The sequence below is a fragment of the Ambystoma mexicanum genome, chromosome 5q (assembly GCF_040938575.1).
Source record: "Ambystoma mexicanum isolate Mex_15411 chromosome 5q, UKY_AmexF1_1, whole genome shotgun sequence".
Taxonomy (NCBI): domain Eukaryota; kingdom Metazoa; phylum Chordata; class Amphibia; order Caudata; family Ambystomatidae; genus Ambystoma; species Ambystoma mexicanum.
In genome coordinates, this window is record NC_090933.1 from 1,337,618,514 (window position 1) to 1,337,643,317 (window position 24,804).

General features: G+C 47.5%; 1 protein-coding gene across 4 annotated transcripts in view; it reads right to left on the reverse strand.

The window, feature by feature from the left end:
- CPSF1 (cleavage and polyadenylation specific factor 1) overlaps positions 1-24,804 on the reverse strand; it is a 777,662-nt gene that overhangs the window by 599,850 nt on the left and 153,008 nt on the right. For all 4 annotated transcript variants that reach the window (XM_069621953.1, XM_069621950.1, XM_069621951.1 and 1 more), the window contains exon 7: positions 16,388-16,534. In XM_069621953.1, coding sequence (XP_069478054.1) covers positions 16,388-16,534 — 147 coding nt within the window. The remainder of the gene's footprint in view (positions 1-16,387; positions 16,535-24,804) is intronic.

A 24,804-nucleotide genomic window follows, 5' to 3' on the forward strand; every position in this document is an offset into this window, starting at 1 on the left:
GACCCTCCACCCTCACGAACGGGACTATACATTCTATTCCACTGTACACGATAGCTCCTCACAAATCGATGTGTTTTTGCTCTCTGGAGGGCTGGTGGGCAGGGTCTCGGACGTTAAGATCCTGGCACGCACGCTGTCTGACCATTCCCCTGTGCTGCTACAGATCCTGATCGGCAACGAGGGCCCAACACGTCCCGCGTGGCGCTTTAAGTCTGCCGCCCTGGCGGACATTGTATTCAGAGCTGAAATACTAGCAGACGTTACCACATTCTTCGAAAATAACAGCACGTCGGAGACATCGGAGGGGGTCAGGTGGGAGGCATTCAAGGTGTACATCAGGGGGATGTGCATCTCTAAAGAAGCAAGCATTCTGAAGGCTATTAGGCAATCCCTAAACACTTCGGAAACTAAGCTCAAAGCCCTTGAGCAGAAATACCTTGCTACACCGTCCCAGAGATACTAGCAGAGATCAGATCTGAGGTGGAACAGTTCGAGTCACATGCTACAAGGGAGGTGCAATACCACGCCCTTCCAATCGCCGCCCGCAGATATGGAGAGGGGGACAGGTCGGGTAGAACACTGGCCAGAATGGTGCGAGCGGAAGGCGGCTGGACCAGGATCGATTGTATTTTAGATGAGAAGGGACACAAACACTGGTCTGACCGCTGCATCCGCGACATATTCGCTACCTTTTATGCCGAGCTATATGGCCCCCGGCCCGGACACTCAGATCAAGATGACCTCCTAGAAAGCATCCCTATGACGGTTATTTCCCGGGATACCAGAGAGTGTCTTGAAGCCCCGTTCACACTAGAGGCAATAGTCCAGGTAATATCAGACCTTCCCAAAAACAAGGCCCCTGGCCCGGACGGACTCACCTCTGAGTTTTACCAGGAACATGTGGCAGTTTTAGCACCAGCACTACACGGGGTCTGGACCGAAGCACTTTGGTTACGCATCCTCCCCCCCTCCTTACGGGAAGCCTTAATAACAGTCATCCCCAAACCGGGTAAACCCCCGGAAGAGTGTGGGTCCTATAGACCACTATCCCTCATTAATACTGACATGAAAGTCTTCGCCAAAATAATTGCAAATAGGTTTCTCCCTTTTATGACCCACATGGTTCATCCGGACCAGAGCGGGTTCATCCCGGGTAGGTCCACGGCACTCAACATCCATCGTCTATTTAACGTAATGTCCAGGATTGACCCGAGCGCTGATGCGGTGGCTGTAACTCCCGATGCCCAAAAGGCCTTCGATATGGTCGCATGGCAATACCTGTGGGCGGTGCTACAGAAGATGGGTGTGGGCCCAAACATGCTCTCCTACATAAAGCTCTTATATACTGATCCGGTAGCCAGGGTCCTTGTAAACTCTGTTCCTTCGCCCCTCATTAAACTACACCGCAGGACCCGCCAGGGCTGCCCATTCTCCCCCCCTCCTTTTTGCGCTTGCCATCGAGCCCATGGCAGACCATGTTAGAGGGCGTCACTCCAATAAAGGCATTCGGTTAATTGATGATCCGGAAGTAATCTCGCTATACACAGAGAATGTCGTCCTCTACATCAGAAATCCCTCCACATACTTGAACCCGATTATTCGAGACGTCACCAAAATAGGCACTTTCTCTGGGTTTGGGATAAACTACTCAAAGTCTGAAATCTTCCCCCTCACTGCAGCGACAACAGCCGACATGTGAGTACCCCCTGCACTGGTCTCAGAATGGGGTCAAGTACCTGGGAGTGCAGGTGTCGCTATCCAAAAAGACCCTACTAAAGGACAATTATGAAGCTGCGGCTCAGCTCATCATTTCCAAGTTCTCCAAGTGGCGACACCTACCACTATCCTTGGCAGCCAAACTATCCTTGATAAAGATGATAGTGGTCCCCAAGCTCCTTTATGTCTTTACTAATGTCCCGATCTGGCCCGGAAAGCAGTATTTCAAGGAGCTTCATTCAGAGTGCGCCCAGTTCCTCTGGCACTCTGGGTCGGTCCGCATGAAGTGGCAACACATGACAGCTCCATATGATAAAGGGGGGTTTACGGCACCAGACCTACAACTGTACTGGTACGCGGCCCAGGCCCAGCATGCCTCCCATTGGTATGCACTTCAGAAACCCCCTCCGCATGTAAAACTCGACCCAGTGACTGCCACGATAAGGGCTTGGACTGCTATCTTACACACCGAACAGAAGCTGCCCCCGTACTATAAATGGCTCCCCTTGTGGCGGTTTCCAGGACTCGCCCCCACACACGACCGGCACCTCTCAATACTGGGAACAACTTGGCTATCGGGGCCTGACGGACCTCTTCCCAGAGGGAAAGTTTATCACCCCCCAAACATGGCGCCCTGAACACACTAACTCACTCCTTGAGATGCTTCAGTACTACAGGCTCCGAGCCGCGGTTCGTGCCATGTGGCACTCGTATCCAAACAAACCCCCTGATTCACCCGAACTCCAGTACATAGCGAACTCTGCGGGATCCAAGAGGGTGTTATCCAATCTGTACAAAATGCAGCTGGGGAAGAAGGTGTTTGGGTCTCTCAAACCACGTGAGGCGTGGGCTGGGGAGCTCGCAATAGAAATACCTGAGGGACTGTGGAGGAAGATGTGTGCACATACACGCACAGTCTCTCTAAGCGCCAGATTCCGCTGCATTCAATTTAAATTCCTCAACGGGCTTTACTACACACCGTCTAGGGTGGCGAAATTCGCTGGCGCCCTGTCCTGTGCATGCCCAAAGTGTAAATCTCCTGAAGCTGACCACATTCACATGTTCTGGGCATGCCCTGCGATTCACGCTTTCTGGGTGGCTGTGGCGGAGGCGCTCTCCGAAATAATAGAGACCCCGGTGGATGTGAACCCACTTGTACTACTGTTTGGAATCTGGGAGGGGGAAGTGCAAGGAAAATGTCTAAGTTCTTGAATGTTGGAGCCATTGTCGCAAAAAGGTGTATATTGCAAAACTGGAAGAGGCATAGCCCCCCTACCTTCTCGATGTGGCTTAAAGCCCTTACTTGGACTCAATTGTGTGAAGAGGAATACATTGCGTCCTTGCCTCCCACATCACGACCCAAAAATGTGTGGACAGAATTCCGCAGCTATCTGAATAATAGAGACGATGTGGAGAGGACGGCCTCCCCTTCCCAAGCACGCTCTGCCACACCATGTCACTAACCCGTGTCTCTTCTCGCCCAAGCTGGGCTGCTCCAAAAGCTAATTGTTCTCTCCAATGAGGCGGCACCCTGCCTTTGTGTGTTTCTGGATGTTGTGCGATTGTACCTGATGACTAATGTACCCTGTTACATGCCTGTCTTAACTTTCTGCCAATAAATAAAGTTTTAAAAAAAAGAAATGGAAAACAATTCAAGATAATCAAATAACGTCTTCCGTAGAGTTCAAAACAAAGATGATTTGGGGCATTGTGTTCAATGTTCACTAGTTCCAAAGTAGATACTTTTCAGGTAGGTTAATCTTTGCAAGGATATATGGCGGGCAATGCGTCCTCAGACCCTCTCCAGAAGACCTGGTAAGTCCTAAGAAGAATCGGAGAAGGGGGGGGGGGGGGGTTGAAGGGGGAGTTGTAAATTACTTAACTGAACCACCAACTCCCTTTTGAACGTTTGATCATTTTTAGAACCCTTCACAGTGTGGCTTTGACATTGCTTGCTCCCACATGCATGCTGACAGTTGGAGGCACTTCTATTAGGATATTATATTTTATTTGCATCATGCCCATACACACGTTTTTTCAGAGCACAACGAGGCAAGGGAGGGGAAACAAGGGTGGACAAAAACAACTATCTTACTAGGCCCAGTGATATTGAGAACGTGCAAGTGCAGGGGAGAGGGAAAGGAAGTGCGAGGGGTGGGGGGGGGTAGTGGAAAGTGCTGAACACGTGATAAAACAACAGGTAGTGCGGGCAGCAGGTGGTAAGTGCGAGAATAAGGTGTAGACAACAGGTGTCCAATAACTGCTGGAAGGGGACTTTAGGGTTGCAGATATAGACCCAAGAGCAGGAGTTGCCAGGAGGCAGTGCAGGTGTGTAGCTGGGAGGGCAGGTATCTGGGCCTGAAATCGGAGGGTAGCGAGGTTCCCGGTGTTCGGGAGAATTCTCATAAATGTGCCAATTCCCTTCACCTTAGAGACCCCCAGCAACTTTGCTGGATTTTGAGGACTTGATTTTGTTACCTGGAGAGAGCGTGAACCTTTTTTCCCCACTCATGTATTTTGATGTGTTTTAAACTTGTGTTCTTTGACTATGGAGTTTCAGACAACTCCATAGGCATCTTTTCATGTGTGTCACACAGCACCATCAATGCAGTGACACAGGAAGGCATTTAAGGCTGTCCCAAGGTTTAGATACCTTCTCTGCGATATACTGTTTCCCTGAGAAAAGTAAAGTTAAATTAACTTTACAAGTCTTTTTAAATTCCTAGACCCAGCACAACCTATCTTACAAAAGAGTGTTGGAGGGGTTGCCTAGAAAATGTAGCAGTCCAATGCTACCCTTTCCTCTCAAAATGGCTAGTGGCAGTGGTTTTACAACAAACTACCATGATTTTTCCTGACTGCGAACAAGGACCGGCAAGGACAGCCATCCCGCTGGGTGAGTGGCAGCTAGGCTGGAATGAATGAGAGAAAACTGTTTAAAAAGCGAGTCTCTTCTCTTGGCTTGGAAGGCAGAGTCGACCACTGGAACGAAAGAAGCGAAGACGAGCTGGAAGAGGACAGCTGCTCCAACTCCTGGGCCGTTGGTTTGCCCGGAGAAGCCCTGCTGCAGTGACTACTTGCCAAGTTTGCATCGACAGAGAAGCCCCTGCTAAAATGACTTCTCCCTTTGAGTTGGTGGGACCAATCTCCAAAGTAAGCCACCTGGACACCCATCTCGGAGCTGGATGAATTTCCTCAGTTTCTGCAGGAAACCAAATAGCCAGAGAGAGGGACACCAGATTCTGGATGTTGCTTTAGGCCAGCCTAAAAGTTTTTGGAAGATGCGCTTGACTGCCACGAAGCAGGACTGACCAAGCTCGAGCCCCCTCAGCAGAGTGCGGGACCCCAGAAGCAAGAACAGTCCATCTCGACAGCCAGGAACCACGCTTATTGCCATTTGCTGTACCTTAAGGAGCTGAAACGCGAAACAGCCACTGGAAGTGAAGTTTGCCGGTTGCAGGTTTTAACAGTCCCAATGCAGGAATTCCCCCAACGTCCTCCCTCTTGTCCCCACGACTGAGGCTCAAGAACTTACCTCTTACTGTAGAAGTGCTTGTAACTTCCACAACTCACAAGTCTAATCAGCTTGTGGCCCTACACTTGATTCTTCTTTTCATCAAAGACTCCTATGAACTTGTGCAAAGACGTTTCCATTGACTTACCAAAAGTGCTTTATCCTATCCAAGACTTTTGCCCATTGACTTTGGCTTAGCCCATTGAATTGAATGACTCTTCTAGTGAACTCAAAGGATCTGCACGGCTTGGAAACATTTGTGGTCTCTTGTGTTCTAATAACCTTTGCCTTTTACCAACTTTTAAAGAGTGCTCTGAATGCCAACTGTAAGATATTAATGTCCCCAGCACCCTTGTTACTGAAGTCACCTGTGGGTGTAGGTCAGGGGACTCCAACCTTTACGTTAGCTAGAGCTACTTGTAGTGGAGGCCAACAGTGGAGAGCTGCTAGCAGGGGCGATATCGGGGTGGGGATAAACTCAGAATTTTTACCAATATTTTTTGGGCTCTATTATTTCCCCTCTATAAACAGATGGAATAACATATGCTTTCACGAATATATTAAGAACTTCAAAAACCTCTTTGTTGCATTATTATTTATTAATAGCTGTCTCAAAAAGACAGATATTTGTTGGACTACCACACAAATATCCTATAATTTTTGTGCCCCTTCCTTTGCGTTTTATGCAGGCTTTCTACATGCTAGGCACACTATTGTTTTCCAAATGTGCATTTCACACTTCCATAAAAAAATACAAAAGTGATTTCTAATTGAAAAATGCTGCTTGCGTTCACGAGTTTTCTTTGAAATGATTTTTTTTTGACAGACACCACACATACTCCGTTATTTGCCGGTAAGATAGCTCAGCGGGTTGAGCGCTCGCTGCTGTAATCGGAGTGTGATCTGCAGGTCGCAGGTTCGAATCCCGGCAAGGCCAACTCAGCCTTTCATCCATCGGAGGTCGATAAATGAGTACCAATTTCGGTTGGGTGATATTGCATGTAAATATGTGCTCTGTAAAGCGCTTTGGATTAAGGCGCTATATAAATAACACATTATTATTATTTGTGTGCCCCTTTTAGCACAAGTTATATTTATAAAGATGTTATATGCTTGTCAAACTTGTTAATCACAAACAAATGCATCTGTTATGCTGACAGCAGTTTTTAGGAAATTAAACTGTGGGTTCATGGGTGCCAACTTTAGATTTTCACTAGAGGGGCAGAAATATCCCCCACCTCAGCCCTGAATATAAGCAAGCAACCAGCCCAACTCATACCCTGGCCAAACACATTGTATAGCACTTTTTTTTTATAAGGCATTGCAAAAAGTAATACGATTAACAACCTGTAGTGAATATATAACATCTTAGCATCGGGCTGTCAACCTGCTGAGCTACCCTGGTAGGCTTCTGCTGTAAAGCGCGTCTACGGATCGCTTAATGTACTAAAAGTGGGTGTACCTGTGTCATGGAAGTGATTTAAAGTGGAAATGTACAGTGTGGAATTTGGAAAGAGGCCACATGCAAGAAATTGCACCATTTTAAAATTATTATTTTGAACATTTCCAGGCGAGCGGCAGTGATACTGTGATATTTTCATTACGTGGTCACAATGATCCTGATCCTGCTCCTGCCCCCAGCCCCTCCAACATCTCTGGCAAACAAGAGCAGCTTGCTTAAGCAAGACAGTGTCGTGGGGGCGCACAAGGCCAACTGTGGTACTACAGGCGGCCTGCAGAAGCAGAATGTGATACTGACATCTGTCAGTGGATTTACAAGCAGCTCCAAGTGGCACAGCAGCCAAGATCTCCGCCCACAATTGGGACGACCAGGGTTCGGATCCTGAACACGGAAAATAAGTGCAAAACGCACCATTAAATAATATAACTATCTTCATCGCGGGCGACTGAAAAGGCTCAGGCGAGCTACTAGTCGCCCACGATCGACTGTTTGGCGACCTCTGGTGTAGGTTGTGTCTGTAGCCATCCCAAAAGGTTCTGGTCTGATTCAGAAACGCAAAGTGCAGGGGTCAAGTCCTAAAAATTAAAGTGGGGGGACTCATCAACGAACGCAATGGGCTGTGACATCACCAGGAATTCACATATCAAGGTGAAATATGCACATTTCATTAAATTGGCTTTGCATAACCACCTAAATTTAGCAGCACAAATGGCATTTGCCTTTCATAAAATCAACACACACAAAACCAAGACAGGATAATTTCTTCTAATAGTGTTTTTGAAAACATTAAAATGTGTGCATGTTTTAAACTCCAAGAACAAATACAAATGTTTTCCTTGTGACTTGCAGTACCGAAATGGGACATTTCACCTTTAGTGGTTTGTTATTTTTGATCAGGTTATACAGTGCAGTGGTGAAGTGTCCGGCCTACAGACCTGATGACTGCAATTTGATCCCCGAGGTCTGCTTTAATTAATAAATTCCAAGAGGACATCCAATGTTTCTCTTTTAGCTGGGGGGGGGGACTGAGTCCCCCCTCTGAATAAAGTGGGGGGACTCCGCCCCCCGCATGTACCCTCGACTTCAGCCCTGGCAAAGTGTACAGTATTAAAGTAGATTTGTGTGTTACTATTCTATTGCTCCATTCTGAAGGCTTTCTAACTGACTGATAAATTATTAATTGTTTATGCAAGAAACCTTGAGTATAAGAGTTTATTTGGATACCTGTAACTGAATCTTTGTATAACTCCACTACAGCTCACATTTCCCCTGTTGAGATAAGCCTGGCTGCTCAACACGATACCAAAACTGTGTAGTACAAGCTTATACCAAAGGTTGGGTTGCCTATACCTGTAGACATAGTTGTGTGTAGTGGTCCCAGAGGTACTGCATTCATCACAAGTTGAGCGTTATCCCAGCGGTATTACCGCCGGGATACCGCCCGGGCTAATAGCATTACCTCCAAACCCCCCCCCCCACCCCCGGCGCTATTAGCGGCGGATCACAGGTTTGGCGGAAACAGTAACTCTCCATTGGACCCAATGTGTAATTTTCAGCGCAACTACCATCAGCAGTATTACCGCGCAGTAATTGCGCTGAAAATTGGCAAATTCCCGGTGGTTTTACCCCGAGCTCTGAGCTGGGGGTAAATGCTGCCAAACACGTGATTTGGCAGGCCCTTAAATGTGGCAGTAATAGCTTTACCTCCGCAGTTAAGGGTTACTGCCAAACTCGTAATGAGGCTTTATGTATTGTAAAAAATAAATTGTTTATTTAAATACAAGTAGGCCCAGATAATCTTGGGGGAAATAAGTACTATCACAGATCATATAAACATATTATGGAAAAACACAACACTAAACTCATCTCTGTCCCCCGCCCCCCCAAGCCAAGCCTATCCCAACACTGTCACCTACCTTCTCAGACATCCAGCCCATGAAGCGTGGGCCCGTTGAGGCTTTCGCCGCCACCTTTTCTCCCCCCTCCACCTCTGGCTGTCTCGCATCCTGACGCAGCCCTGTCTCTGCTCTACTCTTCAATTTCTGATTCTGATTCCCTTGATGCTTTTGCCCTCGTCATGAGGATCAGTTTGAAGTCCAAAGCCAAGTGCAATTCCTGGTATGACTCCGACCTAGCTAAACTTAAACGTAAGTGTAGGGTGGCTGAGAGGAAATGGAGGGCTTCTTGTTCATCCTCTGACAAACTGGCCTGTAGCCTGCTCCAAAGGCAATACCGACCCCTCTGTCCTCACCAAGAAGAGAGTCCACATTCAAGCTTGTGTCTCTGGGGCATCTAACAAATCAGCCAAACTCTTTAAAATCTGCAAGGTGCTGGCCAACCCTGCTGCAGTCTCTACCCCTCCCGTCGCCTCCCAGGCCCTTTGCAATGCCCTTGCCTCTCACTTGATCTCAAATACCCAGGACATCCTGTCCACCGTCTCCACCCCTGCCCCTCCTCTCCATCTGTGCTTGCTGATCCTCCTTCAGACACCAGCCCCCCCCCACCGTCCTTCTCGTCCTTTCATCTTTTCTCCCCTGATGAGGTCGCTAGACAAGTCTGATCCATGAAAGCCTCGTCAAAACCGGTTCATCCCTGTTCTTCAAAAACCATGAAGGACCACATCAACACCCTTGTTGATTTTTGCAACCACTCCTTTGCCTCAGGCCCTTCCCCTCACCTCTGAAGCACTCCCTTGTGCATCCTCTTCTCATGAAACCCACAGGTGTTCCTTCTTGTCCGGCTAACTATTGCCCAATTTCCATTACTCCCTTTCTGGGCAAACTCCTGGAAAAGTTTGCTATCTCCCAGCTTCACCTTCATTCCAATTCTGTTGGCTGTCTCCATGACCACCAGAAACAAGGAAACTGCTCTCCTGCACATCCGTGAAGATCTGCTCTCCAACCTGGACTCTAACATTCCCGCTGTCCTCACCCTACTCAATCTCTCTTCTCCCTTCGACACGATCAACCATACCATCCGGCTCAACCGTCTCCGTGATAACCTGGGCATCACTGACCAGGCTCTGGCCTGGCTGACCTCTTTCCTCTTTGATCGACCCTCCCAGGTCCAACTTGGGTCCTTCCTATCATCTATCTTCCTCTCCGTCTGTGGTGTTCCCCAGGGGTTTAACCGCTTGCCCAGGCTTTTCAACCAATACCTGGCAACTCTCAGCCACTGCATTGCCATTTTCTTCTCAAATTTCCAGTACTACGCTGACAAGTCATTTTCAGGCTGCCCTCAGCCTCCTTCTCTCCTCTCCCTCTCTCATCTCTGATTGACTAACTGCCATTCAAGATTGGTGTGCCGCCAATGATCTTTGTCTGGATGCCAGCAAGACAGAATTCCTCCTCATCGGCACACCTTCACCATCTTTTCCCCTCACTCTGGCCGGCCTCCCTTGGCCCTCTTCCTACCCCCACCTGCGAGGCTAAGAACTTCGGGGTCATCTTTGACTCCACACTTTCCTTCTCCGCCCACATCTCTGATGTCTCTAAAAAGTCAAACTCCCTATTGCACCTCTTCAGAGTTACTCTGGCCTTTCCTCTCCTTCCCCCAGAAGGTCATGGTCTCCCAAGCTTTGGTTCTCTCTAGGTTGGACTATTGTAACAGCCTCTTTCTAAATCTACCTGCCTCTACTCTCCTGCCCTCCAACTAATCCAGAACACGACTGCGAGACTTGTCCTTGGCCTCAAGCCCTGGGATCGTATCTCTCCAGCTCTGAAATCTCTCCATTGGCTCCCAGTGGATGCAAGGATTAAATTCAAAACCCTCTGCATTGTCCACAAGGCTTTCTGGGGTCTGGGTCCAAAATACCTTCAGCTATCGCTCTGCAAATACCTCCCCTCTCGAGCTCTTCGCTCCTCTACCTCCAACTCCCTCAGGGTCAGTCATTTTTCAAAGAAAGAGGCTGGGGGTAGATCTCGGTCTTCGGCTGGGGCCTACCTCTGGAACAGCCTCCCTGCCACTCTAAAACCTGAGGAGAACCATCTCCAGTTCCGGAAGCACCTCAAGACATTCCTCTTTTCTTCTGCCTTCGCTCCCCCTCTCCCCTGCTGATCTGTTCTCTCTTAGCACCGTGCACCTGGCCACCCTCTGTCCTCTGGGCCCAGGTAGCCTGCTCACCCTGTACCCATACAGTCCCCCTCCTCCCCCCCACCACTTTTTCTTCCTGCACTTATCAGACATACCCTGTCTGCCTTAAACCCAGCACTTGCCAATTTCTGGCTGCACTACCACTGTTTGTTGCCTTTATTATTTATTTATTATTTCTCTGCTTCTCCTTTGCTCCGCACTTTCCACTTCTCCCCCTTCCATGCACTTCCCCCCCCCTCCCATGCACTTGCGCGTTCTCAATGTCACAGGGCCTAGTACGATCGTTGTATTGTTCTCCCCTGTTCCCCTCCCTTGCCTTGTCACGCTTTGAAACACTTGTGTTCGAGCACAATAGAAATAAAGTATCAATATCGATATGCTTGAAGGTACACAGACCAAAGCACATAAATCGAATTTGGAACATTTAACAGGAGTACTAGGGAAGTCAAACCAACAGTTACTTTTTAGATTACTTTCAGTAATATAAGGGTAGTAGACGGTTGAGGAGCATTTTAATTTCAGTGCCAATTCCCTTCAACTTTAGAACCCTCCAGCTCTTTTGCTGGACTTCGGGCTTGTGATTTTTTTTTTACTCCCGAGTGAGTGGGAACTTTTTCTCACTCATGTGCTTTTACCCGATTTGGATTTTGCGTTTTCACGGTTTTGAAAGACTGACAAACTCCATAGGCATCTGCTTTTTGCATGGTGACACACAGCACCTTCAGTGCAGGGTCACTAAAAAAGTCCTTTAGATTTCTCTTAAGGTTTAAATACCTTTTCTTGTGTGAACTACTGTTGGCAAGAATAGTAAAGTGAAATTAACTTAACTTTTCTCTTTGTAGGTCCAGCACACCTCATACTATATGGAGTGCTGGGGGGTTACCTAGTAGCCCCTTATCCTACTTTCTCCTCATGTAACATTTTTAGGTTACCATCCCTACTTTGAATGGCTGCTGGCAGTGGTTTAATTTTTCCTACCATTGTGCTTTTCTACCGCAGGCTGAATCCTCAGCTGCAGTTCAGCACCCACGGGGGACCATTTTGTCAAAATGACCCCAGATTTCTTTTTTCGCCATTTTCAGTATGTGAGGTCTCTCTTGGGTTTTACTCTGTGCATGGAGATAGATTTGAGCCCTTTGTTTTTCTTGCCTTTGGCGGGATTCAGCCCTGAAGCCCACCCCTGGCTCCAGTGTGTCTGAAAGGACAGGATATGAGGGAGGGCCCTAAAACGCCCCTTTGTCCCTAGGAATGCCTGAATGCAACTGGTCCAGATTGGCTGGCTGTCCATACAGGACAGCAACTCTGGTGTGCATGAATGGGAAAAACCAAAACCTGCTTAAATGGCAAAGGTTTTGGGATGACAGGCAGAGTAGACCACTGGGGGGAAACACTCAAATAAACCGTGAACGAAGCTTGCTGCAACCTCCTGGACCTTTGAATTGCCCGGTGAAGCCCTGCTGCTGTGCTGAACTCCAACTAGACAGAATCTCCGGATGGAACCACCTGTCCTCTTGGGTTAGTGGGACCAACAAACCCCGAAACTAACTCAACTGGACCACCACCTTCGACTGGCTGTGCCTCTATGTTGCTTCGGAAGCCCAATGCAGGGGTTGAGTGTTCGAACTCGAGTGCAACGTCTGTCGCAGAAAGAATTTGGCTAGAAGCTCCAGGAGACTCCAAAGGACCATCCCAAAGCAGGACCTCCAGAACAAGAGTCCCCTCACTAGAGTGCAGGACCGGGGGAGCAAAGAGTCCAACCGGCATCCAAGATCTGCCGTGGTGCTGTTTGCTAAGCGCTGAAACTGATTAGTGCTGCTGAACCGAAAAGAACCCGTAGCTGCCGGCTGCCCAAGTACCGCCGCCCTCCCTCCCTCCCTCCCTCTTGTCCCCACGACCGAGGCTCAGGAACAAGCATCTGTACCGCTATAGCAATCCGAACTCCAGCTGGACCACTTAATTCAAACCCTAGGTACTGTTTAGGCTTGAGGTACTTATCTTATTGCCTTAATTCAACTCTTCCCAGTCGGTGTTGGGGAGAATTCTCATTTGTCTGTTGGGCAAGATTGTATGCAATACCCTTTGGGTGCACTACAGCAACCCTGACCTCCTGGCAAAAGGAACCCAACCTTTGGTATAAGTCTGTACCACACAGGTTGGTAGCATGTTGAGCAGCCAGGCTGATCTCAAGAGGGGTCAATGTGAGCTGTAGGGGAGTTCTACAGAAATTCACAGTGACAAGTATCCAAATAAACTTACACACAAGGTTTCTTGATTAAATTATTAATCAGTCAGTTAGAATAAGCCTCGAGAGGGGCAATATAAGAGTAACACTCAAATACACTTCAAAAATACACACTCTTAAGTTTCTAAATCAGCAAGTACCCTTTTGGGATGGCCCACAAACACTACCTACACCCTCAGGTTGACTTCAAAAGTTAGGGTGCTGGGGACATGAACATATCACTGTTGCATTTAGAATCATTTTTAGGAATATGTCAAAGGAAAAAGAATATTAGAACAAAAGAAGAGATCATACAAATATTCTGAAGCAGGCAAGTACTTTTGGTAACCCCCAATGCAAAGTTAGAAGGAAGACACCACACCTAAGCAAAAGAGAAGAGTCATTCAGGGAGCCAGGCTAGCAAATGTGAAGTTAGCAAAAGGCAATGTGAACTGAAGCACTTCTTGCAGGTAAGTAAAAGTCTTGCACAATGTTTTAGAAGTTTTTGTAGAAGAAGAAGAAATTCAAAGGAGGGCCACAAGTTGATTAGGCTTGAGATAAAGAAGCTGCTGGCAACTCTACAGGGGCAACCGAGACAAGTCTTCAACGAGGACATGCAAGGTGACAACAAGAGACAAGTTCTCTGACTTTTCAGTACCTTTAGTTTGAAGAAAAAGTGCAGCAGATGACTTCTGTTCCTGTGCAGCTCTGCAGATCCTGGTGTTCCTGGGTCTCAGTCGTGGGGAGAAGAGGGAGGACTTCTGGGAACACCTGCACTACAATGGGATGGTGACCGCTCGCAACCGACAATCTTCAAACAAGTGGCTGTTCAGTGTTTCAGCTCCTCACGTCAACCGCAAATAGCAACACTGCGGTTCCTGGCTGTCAAGGTGGGCTTTCCTTGCAACTGTGGTCCTATACTCTATTGAGGGGACTCAGGCTACAGTCCTGCTTCCTGGGAGTTCATGTTGGGGAGAATTCTCAGAAATGTGCCAATTCCCTCCGCAGACCCCCAGCAACTTTACTGGATTTTGAGGACTTGTTTTTTTTATCCTGGAGAGAGCAAGACCCTTTTTCCCCCTCTCTCGTATTTTAAGGTGGTTTTTGAACTGGGTTTCTTTTGGTTGTGGAGTGTGACAAACTCCATAGGCATCTTATACATTGTGCCACACAGCACCTTCAGTGCAGTGACACAGGGAAGGCTTTCAGATTTTCCAAAGGTTTAAATACCTTCTCTTGGCTAAACTACGGTTTCCAAGAGCAGTAAAGTGAAATTGACTTTACTTCTATTTGTAACGTTATAGACCCAGCACACACTATCTTACAATAGGGTGCTGGAGGGGTTACCTAGTATCCACTTTGTCTAGCTTCTCATGTAACATTTTTTATGTTACCCTTTTCTCACTGAATGGCTGGTGGCAGTGGTTTCATTTTAACTACCGTGGTGTGCATTTACCGCGTGCTGCGTTTTCAGCTGCACTAAAGCACCGAAGGGTGCGATTTGTCAAAAAAGGCCAGGTCTTTTTTCGCCCATTTCTTTGTGGAAAAGTCCTTCTTACGATTTACTATGCGTGCCAAACCAGGTTTGGTCCCATTGTTCGCTTTGCCTTTGGTGGGATTCACGCGTGAAGCCCGCCTCTGGCCCCAAAGGGTCTGGGGTAGGCAGGAAGTGAGGGAGGTACCCGAAACTCCCTGTGCTTAGTCTCCGAGGAGACCCGAATGCACTCCGTGGTGAGTTGCCAGCAAGGACAGGTAGGCTGGAATGAATGGGAGAGAACTGAATAAAAGGCGAGGTTTTTGGCTTGGAAGGCAGAGGAACCAAAGAAGAACTTGAAGAGGATGCCTGCTTAAACTCCTGAACCGTTGGTTTGCTCGGTGAAGCCCTGCTGCTGTGCTGAAACGCCAAATTCGTATTGACTAGAGAAGCCCTGCAAGGATGACTTCTCCCCTTGAGTTGGTGGGGAGTCTGACTTAGTTGGACATTTTATTACCTCGCAGAGGAATCACTGGAGGTCGAATGTGACCTGTGACAACGTTTCCTAGCCTTCTTCGAAAAAGACTAAGAATGGCACGATCGACTTTTCCATCGAGCTCTTTTATATCTTTTCTGTCGATGAGAATCTCTCGACTACTTTCTTTTTGAGCTCTTCGAAGGAGACTTCAAAAGGCAACCTCCCAACCGCCAATTTACCTTTACGCTCCCTGAGCCTTTTTCCGTCATCACCTGACCGGAGTTACAGTCAGAGGTTCAGTGATCAGTACCAAGACACCAGAGACATATGCGGTGGGGGTCGGTGATTGACATCTTCGATCCACAGTCTTGGCATTTCTAGAAGCCCGCCTTAGGCGCTGATGGAGCCCACGGGGAAGACCTTTTTGCTGATCGAAAATAGCTGACTAATTTCAGTGAAGAACCGAAGCGTTCAATAATTCTTCAAATCATTAGCTCGAAAAAACGGAACTGAAGCCAACGGGCGCAGCATGCGCAGAGGCGCTTGGGGGACATCAACTCGACGAGACGGCACACAGCGCTTCCGGTTGAAAAAATTCCGAAGCAGCTGAAGCTGGAAGAAGAATTATCATAAAATGAAGAATACGTGGGCGGACAATACATTCGAAGAACAATGGGAGGAGTGAGGCAGAGGGGACAGAGTAAAGTGTAGTAAAGGGAACGGTGGGAGGGAATGTGCTTGGAAAAACCTAAAACAATCGGAGCCTTTAAGGCACCATCCAAAACCCCATTAGATAACCAGCAACTAGTGAAAGGTTTTATAAATGATTGTGTAAATAAATTAATAAGTGTTTTTACCAAGAAACCTTGAGTATAAGTGTCTACTTGAACCACTGTGATTGAAAGTCCTTTGTCTAACTACTTGTACTGCTCACATTCACTCTTGTGATAAGCCTGGCTGCTCAGCTCGCTACCAACAAACTGTGTGGTACAGACCTATACCAAAGGTTGGTCTTGGTTACACCTATAGTACTAATTGTGTGTGGTGGTCCCAGAGGGTACTGCATACAATTCTGCCTAACACCATGCTACTCCGCTTCCACTACTCTGAGCAAGTGTTCTTTCAACAAGTATGAAAACCCATCCTTATCAACTAAGTTTACCTCTCAGAATTGTTTCCAAGGCTGGTTCAGAAAATCGCACCAAACAGTAACATTAAACAATAATTGACAGTACATCTCTACTAAGCCTCCAGTTTGTTTCAAAGAGTGTTTGTAATGCCGACTTTGCAAGCTTTTCAATGCATTTAAATGATGAAGGCTAATGCTGGTTCCACTGGAAGCTTTTGGCTATAAATGAGGATCAGTTGAATTGAAAAGAGGATGAAAAAAGCAGCCTCTGCAAGATAAAGGACATTTGAAAGGTACACACCCGGGCCACGTCTGGTTGGGTTCGAAGAGAATTAGTAGTGTGGGTTCATAATAACCATACAAGAACTTCATGTCAATGATATTAAGCAGCTTTTCATCTAGTTCTCGTACATCGATGATGTAGCTGGGAAGAAAGCTGGATCTCTGGCTGAAAAGACAAAAAGCAAACACATTAAATAAGACGGTCCACTTTAACTGTCTCCTCCCTTACCTATGCACATGCTGTGAAACCAGTGCAGGTTTAGACATTTACAGTTCTGCTCCTTAACTTACCTATGCACATGCTGTGAATGCAGTGTATGTTTAGACATTTACAGTTCTGCTCCTTAACTTACCTCCCTTACCTATGCACATGCTGTGAATCCAGTGCAGGTTTAGACATTTACAGTTCTGCTCCTTAACTTACCTCCCTTACCTATGCACATGCTGTGAATGCAGTGTATGTTCAGACATTTACAGTTCTGCTCCTTAACTTACCTCCCTTACCTATGCACATGCTGTGAATGCAGTGTATGTTTAGACTTTTACAGTTCTGCTCCTTAACTTACCTCCCTTACCTATGCACATGCTGTGAATGCAGTGTATATTTAGACTGACTTACAGTTCTGCACATTACCTATGCACATGCTGTGAATGCAGTGTATGTTTAGACTTTTACAGTTCTGCTCCTTAACTTACCTCCCTTACCTATGCACATGCTGTGAATGCAGTGTATATTTAGACTGACTTACAGTTCTGCACCTTACCTATGCACATGCTGTGATTGCAGTGTTAATACAAGCTAGGCGGAATGTATGTAAAATACAGTTATGCATTAGACCAACTCTTAGCAGTGAAAATACACAGCTAAGAGCCACAATAAGACATTCACTATTCTATACACACTGAAGGCATCGTGAAGCAAGACAGGCAACAGATTCAAAGTGCAAACAAAATATCTTTATTAACTTAAATGTCAGGATGCTTTAAGGCTCAACTTGCCCTATGCTAAGGTGGAAATCCCCTACCTAAACAAAGTAATGAACGTCCAAGTCAGTAAGTTCCACTTAAATGTCTTTATGAAGTCCAGTAAAATGGTCGAAAACAAAGGATCGAATTTTTTTATTTATGTATATGACAATGCATTACTTACCGTAAAAGCATTTCTGATGGTTGTATCTGCTTAGATTCACATGCTGTGCATAGGTCGGACATCCAGTGGTCACTGCGGAGTATTGCATTTTGTTTTTCGTAGTCGATAAAGGGGACGTCGACAAGGCGTGTCTGTAACACTATCCTATAGTGACGTGCGTTGTACCCACAATCCCTCACGCGTCGAGGTCCCTCTGTTTGTATTTTTCTGCCCTGAGGGAGCCTTCTAGACGTGAGTGAGTACAGGAGAGAGAAATATAGAAAAGGATGTCTATGTTCCTTCCATCCGAGCGGGGAGGAAGGGTGGCCGCATGTGAATCTAAGCAGATACAACCATCAGAAATGCTTTTACGGTAAGTAATGCATTGTCTTCTGATGTTTGTTAATCTGCTTAGAATCACATGCTGTGCATAGACTAGCGAGCAGTACCCGGAGTTGGTGGTGGGTTATGAGAAGGAACAGTAGAGAAAAGATGTCTTAATACTGCTTGTCCCACCTGGGAGTCAGATCTAGAGTGTGCATCTAGGCAGTAGTGTTTTGTAAAGGTGTGCACATAACTCCAGGTAGCCGCTTTGCAGATGGACTCAAGGGGAACATTTGCAATGAACGCTATGGACGCCCCAGTGCCTCGAGTGGAATGTGCTCTTGGCTTGAAGGGTAGTTCTCTTAGCAAGAGTGTAACAGAGTGATGCATTGAACAATCCATCTAGATATAGTGGCCTTTGAAACTGCATCTCCTTCTCTTCCTGCTGCCACAGAGACAAAGAACTGATTAGTCTTTCTCAGTGGTCTGGTTCTTTCCATGTAGAACATGACAGCTCTGCGTACATCTAGTGTATGCAGACTTTTTTCTCCCAAGCTGGAAGGGTTTTGAAAGAACGTTGGTAGTTCTATTGACTGGTTTACATGAAATTTCGAGATGAATTCTGGTGCAAACCTTGGGTGTGTGCGTAGAACCACCTTATCCTTGTGAACTGTTACGAAGGGGTCTAGTACAGAAAGAGCCTGTAGTTCACTTACTCTCCTAATGGAGGCGATAGGTATTAGGAAAGCAGTCTTAAGAGTGAGGTCTTTAAGAGTTGCCTTGTGCATGGGTTCGAAAGGAGGGCCCATGAGTCTAGAAAGTACCACATTTAAGTCCCATCCGGGAGCTGGGTTAGCTATCGGAGGGTGTATTCTCTTTACCCCCTCTATGAAGGCCTTGATAACTGGTATCTTCCACCATGACACTTTAAGTTGGGAAGTGGTGTATGCAGAAAGTGCCGCTAGGTGGACTTTAATGGAATTGAACACTAGACCTGAATCCAGTAAATGGGTCAAGTACAGAACAATGTTAGTGGGAGAGCAGTCAACCGGGTTGATGCTCTTACCTCTACACCAGATGACAAATCTTTTCCACTTGCTAGAATAGCAGTGGCGAGTATTAGGTTTTCTGGCTTCCCTGAGGATGTCCATACATCTCTGCGGGAGTTGTACATGTCCAAATTCTATGATCTCAGGAGCCAGGCTGCTAGGTTCATGGTCTGAGGGCATGGATGCCGTGTCCTGCCCTTGTCCTGTGACAGCATGTTGTACGGGCAGGGAAGTTTCACTGGGGGAGATAGGGACATCTCCATCAAGTGAGCGAACCATGGCTGCCGGGCCCACATTGGGGCCACTAGTATCATGGTAACCTGCTCCTGGTGCATCTTGTGCACCACTTTGTTGAGAAGGGGAGTCGGGGGAAAGGCGTAAACAAATTTCCCTGACCATTGAATCGACAGACCGTTCCCCTTGGACTGGTTCTGGGGGTACCTGGAGGCGTAACTTTGGCATTGTGAGTTCTCCATAGTTGCGAACAGGTCTATTTCCGGGAATCCCCATTGCGTGAAGACGTCTAAGACGATGACTTCGTGCAATTGCCATTCGTACTCTTCGGGCAGGGGGAAGTCTCTGCTGAGTTTGTCTGCTAGCAGATTGAGTTCCCCTGGTACATGTTGTGATAGTAGGAACATGTTGTGTTTGAGAGCCCACTTCCATATATTCTGGGACAGCTTGGACAGTCCTGGAGAGTGAGTGCCCCCCCTTGCTTGTTGAGGTAGTACATGGCTGTGGTGCTGTCTGTGAGGACCATCACTGTCTTTCCTTGTAGGTGTTCCTGAAAGGCTTTCAGTGCTTTGAACACCGCTAGTAGTTCCAGCAGGTTTATATACTTGGATGCTAAGCTCGGAGTCCACGCTCCGTGAGCAGTCTGATGGGATAGGTGAGCCCCCCCATCCTGTGAGGGATGCGTCTGTGGTTAGAGTGGCTTCCACTGCGGGTGTGGCAAAAGTTTTCCCTAATAACAGGTTTTCTTTTGTCCACCACCGTAGCGAGAGAACCAAGGCCTGCGAGACCACCACTAGATCGTCCCATTGTCCGCTGGCCTGACACCACTGGCTGTAGAGCCACTCTTGCATTGGGCGCATGCGCAGGCGTGCGTGAGGTACCAAATAAATACATGACGCCATCATCCCTAGCATCCCTAGCAAGCGCATTGCTTTGCGTACCGTCACCTCTCGATTTGCCACATAATGGGGGATCTGAAACAGCATGTTTTGGACCCTCTCGTTGGAGGGGAAGACGAGGCCGTCCTTTGTTCGAATTAGAGCCCCTAGGAATTGTTTGATTTGGCTGGGGTCTAAGCTGGACTTCTTTTCGTTGATGGAGAAGCCCAGTTGGGACAAAAGGTCTACGGTCTTTTGGGTATTGGAGAAGCATGTTTCGCAAGAATCCCCTGTTATGAGCCAGTCGTCGAGGTAAGGGTATACCGGGATGGATAACCTGCGCAGGTGGGCCGCTGCCACTGCCAGTACTTTCGTGAATACCCTTGGTGCAGATGCTATCCCGAAGGGTAGTACTCTGAACTGGTAGTGTTTGTTCTCTATCTTGAACCTGAGGTATTTTCTGTGCGCTGACAACATTAAAATATGAAAGTATGCATCTTTCATGTCTAGTGTGGTCATGTAATCCCCTTGTGATAACAGTGGGATTACTTCCTGCAAGGTCACCATACGAAACATTTGGGGTTTGACAAACTTGTTCGCTGGGCGCAGATCTAATACAGGGCGCATGGTTAAGTCCCTTTTGGGTACAAGGAAGTACACTGAATAAATACCTTCTGTTACCTGAGATAGGGGGACAGCCTCTATAGCTTCTTTTTTCAGTAACTATTCTACTTCTTGAAGAAGAATGGTGAGGTGTTCCGGTGTCGTGCGTCGGTTCCGTGGGGGTCTGTACTTCGGGGAACCGTTGAATTCGATGCAGTATCCGTGGGCTATGGTGGATAATACCCAGCGGTCTGACGATATTCCCTCCCATGCTGATAGGAACGATGTTAGCCGGCCCCCGACCGGTGATGCATGGGAGGGGACCCGAATCTTCGGGTCATATGTTATTGGGCGTGGAACCTTTGGGGCAGGAGTTGAGACCTCTTCCTTTCCCACGGCGTTGGCCTCTTTGACTGAACTGGGTGTTGTTACCCTGGTTAGAGGGCCAGTTGGTAGCAGAGTAAAATTGCTGTTGGTTTTGCTGCTGGCGTTGGCCACGAAAGGAGCGTCTATTGCCATAGCCGCGTCTGTTAGGGGGCCTAGAAATTTGGTCAAGAGTCTTGATGGTATCAAACTCTTTCTTCGCATGTTCTAGGGCCTCATAAACTGCTTTCCCAAACAGATGTGTTTGTTCTATGGGCTTATTTATCAGCGAAGCCTGGGTTTCCGGCTTAAAACCCGAATTGCGCAGCCAGACATGGCGTTTGAGAAGTATTCCCTGAACCAGGGAACGGCCAGCCGTCTCTGCGGCATCTAAGGAGTTCTTTACGATGCCCTGGTTTACAAGAGTTCCCTCTGAGATTGTAGCTAACAGGCGTGAACGCAGGGGTTCTGGTGCGTCCTCTGCTTCGCTGCGCAGCTTGCTCCACTGTGCATCTGCGTAGCTAGCTAGTAGGGAATTGTTATTTGCAATCCTAGTTGAGAAGGCGGCGGAGGTCGTGATTCTCTTCCCAAGTGCATAGAGCTTCTTGCCCTCTTTGTCAGGTGGTGCCTCACTAGTGGATAGTGGTACCCCCGCTCTTTTTCTTGTATTAGTAACTACGAGGGAGTCCGGAATAGAATGTCCTCTGATGTACAAAGGGTCAGAGGACGAAGGGCTAAAGAGCTTTTCTATCCGAGGGTTGACCCCTCTGACTAAGGCAGGATTGGAAAGGGAAGGAGTTATTCTTCTCCTTATAGAAGCCAGGAGCGGAATAGACTGACTAACAGGGGCTTTTTCTTTAATAACTTTCTCTACAAAGTCTATGTCAGGAAGAGTTTCCCCTGTGTCTATTTCAAAATGCACTGCTGCCTTGCGCAATAGTGCATTAAGTGAAGGTTGGTCATCTATGGGAGAGGTGTTTCCAATAGGTGAATCCTTGGGAGGAGAAGGGTGTAAGACATCAGGGTCTGAGTGCACTGATGGGGATTGCCAAGGCTGCACTGATGGGGAATGCCAGGGCTGCGAGGTAGCTGTATCTTCTTCAAAAGCTCCTGCACTAGTGTAAGGATCTTCTTCAAACCCCTCTTCCTCATGTTCTTCCTCTCCACCCAAACACTCCTCATCTTCCTGGAGGTATTGCTCCTCTTCAGTGAGGTCATATATGTCTGTAGAATGGGGAAACAGCCTAGGAATCTTGACCCTAGGGTCATCCTGGGGCCATTCTCTTGGTCTTTTGTGTGTGGGTGGGTTTTGGCTTCCCAAAAACCTTTCCATTTTCTCCATACAAGAATGGAGTCTTTCAAGGGTCTCATGGGAGACCCCTGAATAGTCTAGAGGGGGGAAATCAGTGTTTTCACCTTCAAAACACTTAGAACGCTCCCACAACGTCAAAGAAAGGTTTCCGTCGCCCTCTGAAAAGCCCTCCGGTAGTTCAGAAGTGCCCTTAGATGAAGGGGGCAGTTCCTGGCTACTCTTGTGCTTTTTCGGCGTTTCTATAGCTTTTTGTGCGGTATTCGACGTTTGTTTCGTCGTCCGCTTACGTTTGTCTTCGGAAACAATTCTCGCCAGGCTCTCGACAACGAGATTGTCAGTAGAGGGCTCTGGTGTCGACGTTGCCTGCGTTACGCGTTGTTCCTCGACGGCCGATCTATGGAGCGTTATGTCGGATGATCTTGAGGTAGCGCCCGTGTTTGATGAAAGCCCAATCGCTGGTCGCGGCTGCGTTTGCGGGTGGGGCTTGAGACCCTTACGGTCTGAGGTAGACGCCGGAGTGCCCTGCGTCCCCTTCGGCGCTGATGGATCCTTCGTCTTCGATGAAGAAGAGCCGTGGGTTGTGTGCTTAGGCCTATGGGGTCTATGTGCGTCCTTGTCGCCGGGGTGTTCATCCCCATAAGCAGGGCGTGAGCCGAGCCCGTCGGGGCCGGGGACGGACGTCGAGGAGCGCGAGCGCTCCTTCTGGGGGTTAATCATTTCCTTAACGGATGTCGAGTTATCACCCTCCTCGTCACTTTCTGTAACAGCGGCGGCGGGTGAGGAAATTGACTTCGACATAGCGTAGTCCGCCCACCTCTTAACTTTCCGTTCTTTAAGAGTTCTTGGTTTCAAGAGCTTACAGGCAGCTGTCTTCTTTATGATCGAGGGGCAAGCAACGATTACAGAGCTTGTGTTTATCCTTCCAAGTGTGTTTGCCCCTACAGCGTGGGCAAAACTTAAAAGGTGTCCTCTCCATAGCTGAGGCAATAATGACTGGTGATAACAACCCCAAGGGAAAGATAGGGGAGAAAGAAAGACATTCTCAAAGAGAAGATAAAAGTTCGAACCCCCACTCTCCCTACTGTATGTTGGCCGGCGAGGCCAGGCCACGTGTTCGGCAGCGCCGAAGGATCTCCTCCGTCTCTTCCCCTCTGTCGAAAACTTGCTCGGCGGAGAAACAGCTTCACAGCTAACGTCGAGGGGAGGGATCTTTAACAATATAATAAGTATAATTAAGGACCGAGGTCCGTAGTAAGTATTTGCAATGTCTCTCTAGGAGCTCCGCGTAAGGCGACCAGAAGCTGGGTGGAAAAAAACAATCTGAGGGACCTCGACGCGTGAGGGATTGTGGGTAAAACGCACGTCACTATAGGGATAGTGTTACAGACACGCCTTGTCGACGTCCCCTTTTTCGACTACGAAAAACAAAATGCAATACTCCGCAGTGACCACTGGATGTCGGACCTATGCACAGCATGTGATTCTAAGCAGATTAACAAACATCAGAAATATATATATTTTAGTTGGAGTTGGTAAAAAAAAATGTTTTTAATAAAGAAAAAGGGGGGTGGGGGGGAGCCCCCATTTAAAAAAAAGAAAATTGACCCTTTTTTTCGATCATTTTACTGTTGATCAAAAGGCATTCGATCCTTTTGTTTTCGACCATATGACCTACAACCCAGTAAAACCATACTGAGACAGTACAAGACTCCACTCTTAGCAGAAGGATGCTAAGTACATGGTAGCATAGACAGAACAGCCTCATTTTAGGAGGAAGAAAGGGCTGTAGGAAAGTAACTATAACCAGTAGTATACCAAGGATTCAATAGAAGCACTTACAACCAGAAGTAGTATAAAAATAAAGGTTAATTTTTAATACAAGTAGGCCAAGTTAAGTCTTGGGGTAAGTACTGGTCATAGTCAAACATTATAAAAGCACACCACACTGCCTAAAGGTACACAGCCCAAAGTGTATACCTTATTCAGAAAACATACCCAACAGTAATTCTAGGGAAGTCAGACCTCATCATACATATTTAGTATAGCACACAGCTATTCATGGGGAGTAAAATCATAGGTGTTAGGGAGAATTCTCAGAAATATGCCAATTCCCCCCACCTTAGAGACCCCCAGCAACTTTGCTGGATTTTGAGGACTTTATTATTTTTTTTAGATCTGGCGGAAAAGCACAAACTTCGTAGCTACAACAACCTGGTAAAGATCATCAATATTGGATTTTTAAAATGTTCTCATAACAGAAAGGATAGAGAGAAAAAGGACAGGTAGAGATCCAGAGCGAGTAAGGAGGAAGGAGACCAGTCCTCCCCACTCCCCCCTGCCTTCGATTGGAGGCCCTCCCGCCCCCACGCCTAAGTCCGAGAGACATGGGTCCCAGGGTTGCCAGAGCCAGCATGCCAAGTTCTTCACGGCTGCCAATACAGTCTACTCTCCTATGCTGCTGATCCGGCGGCCGAAAGGAGCGCCTACTCAGTTAGTGAGGGGTAACATGCTGGCCTGTTGATCACCCCGGACCTCTTAATGTGG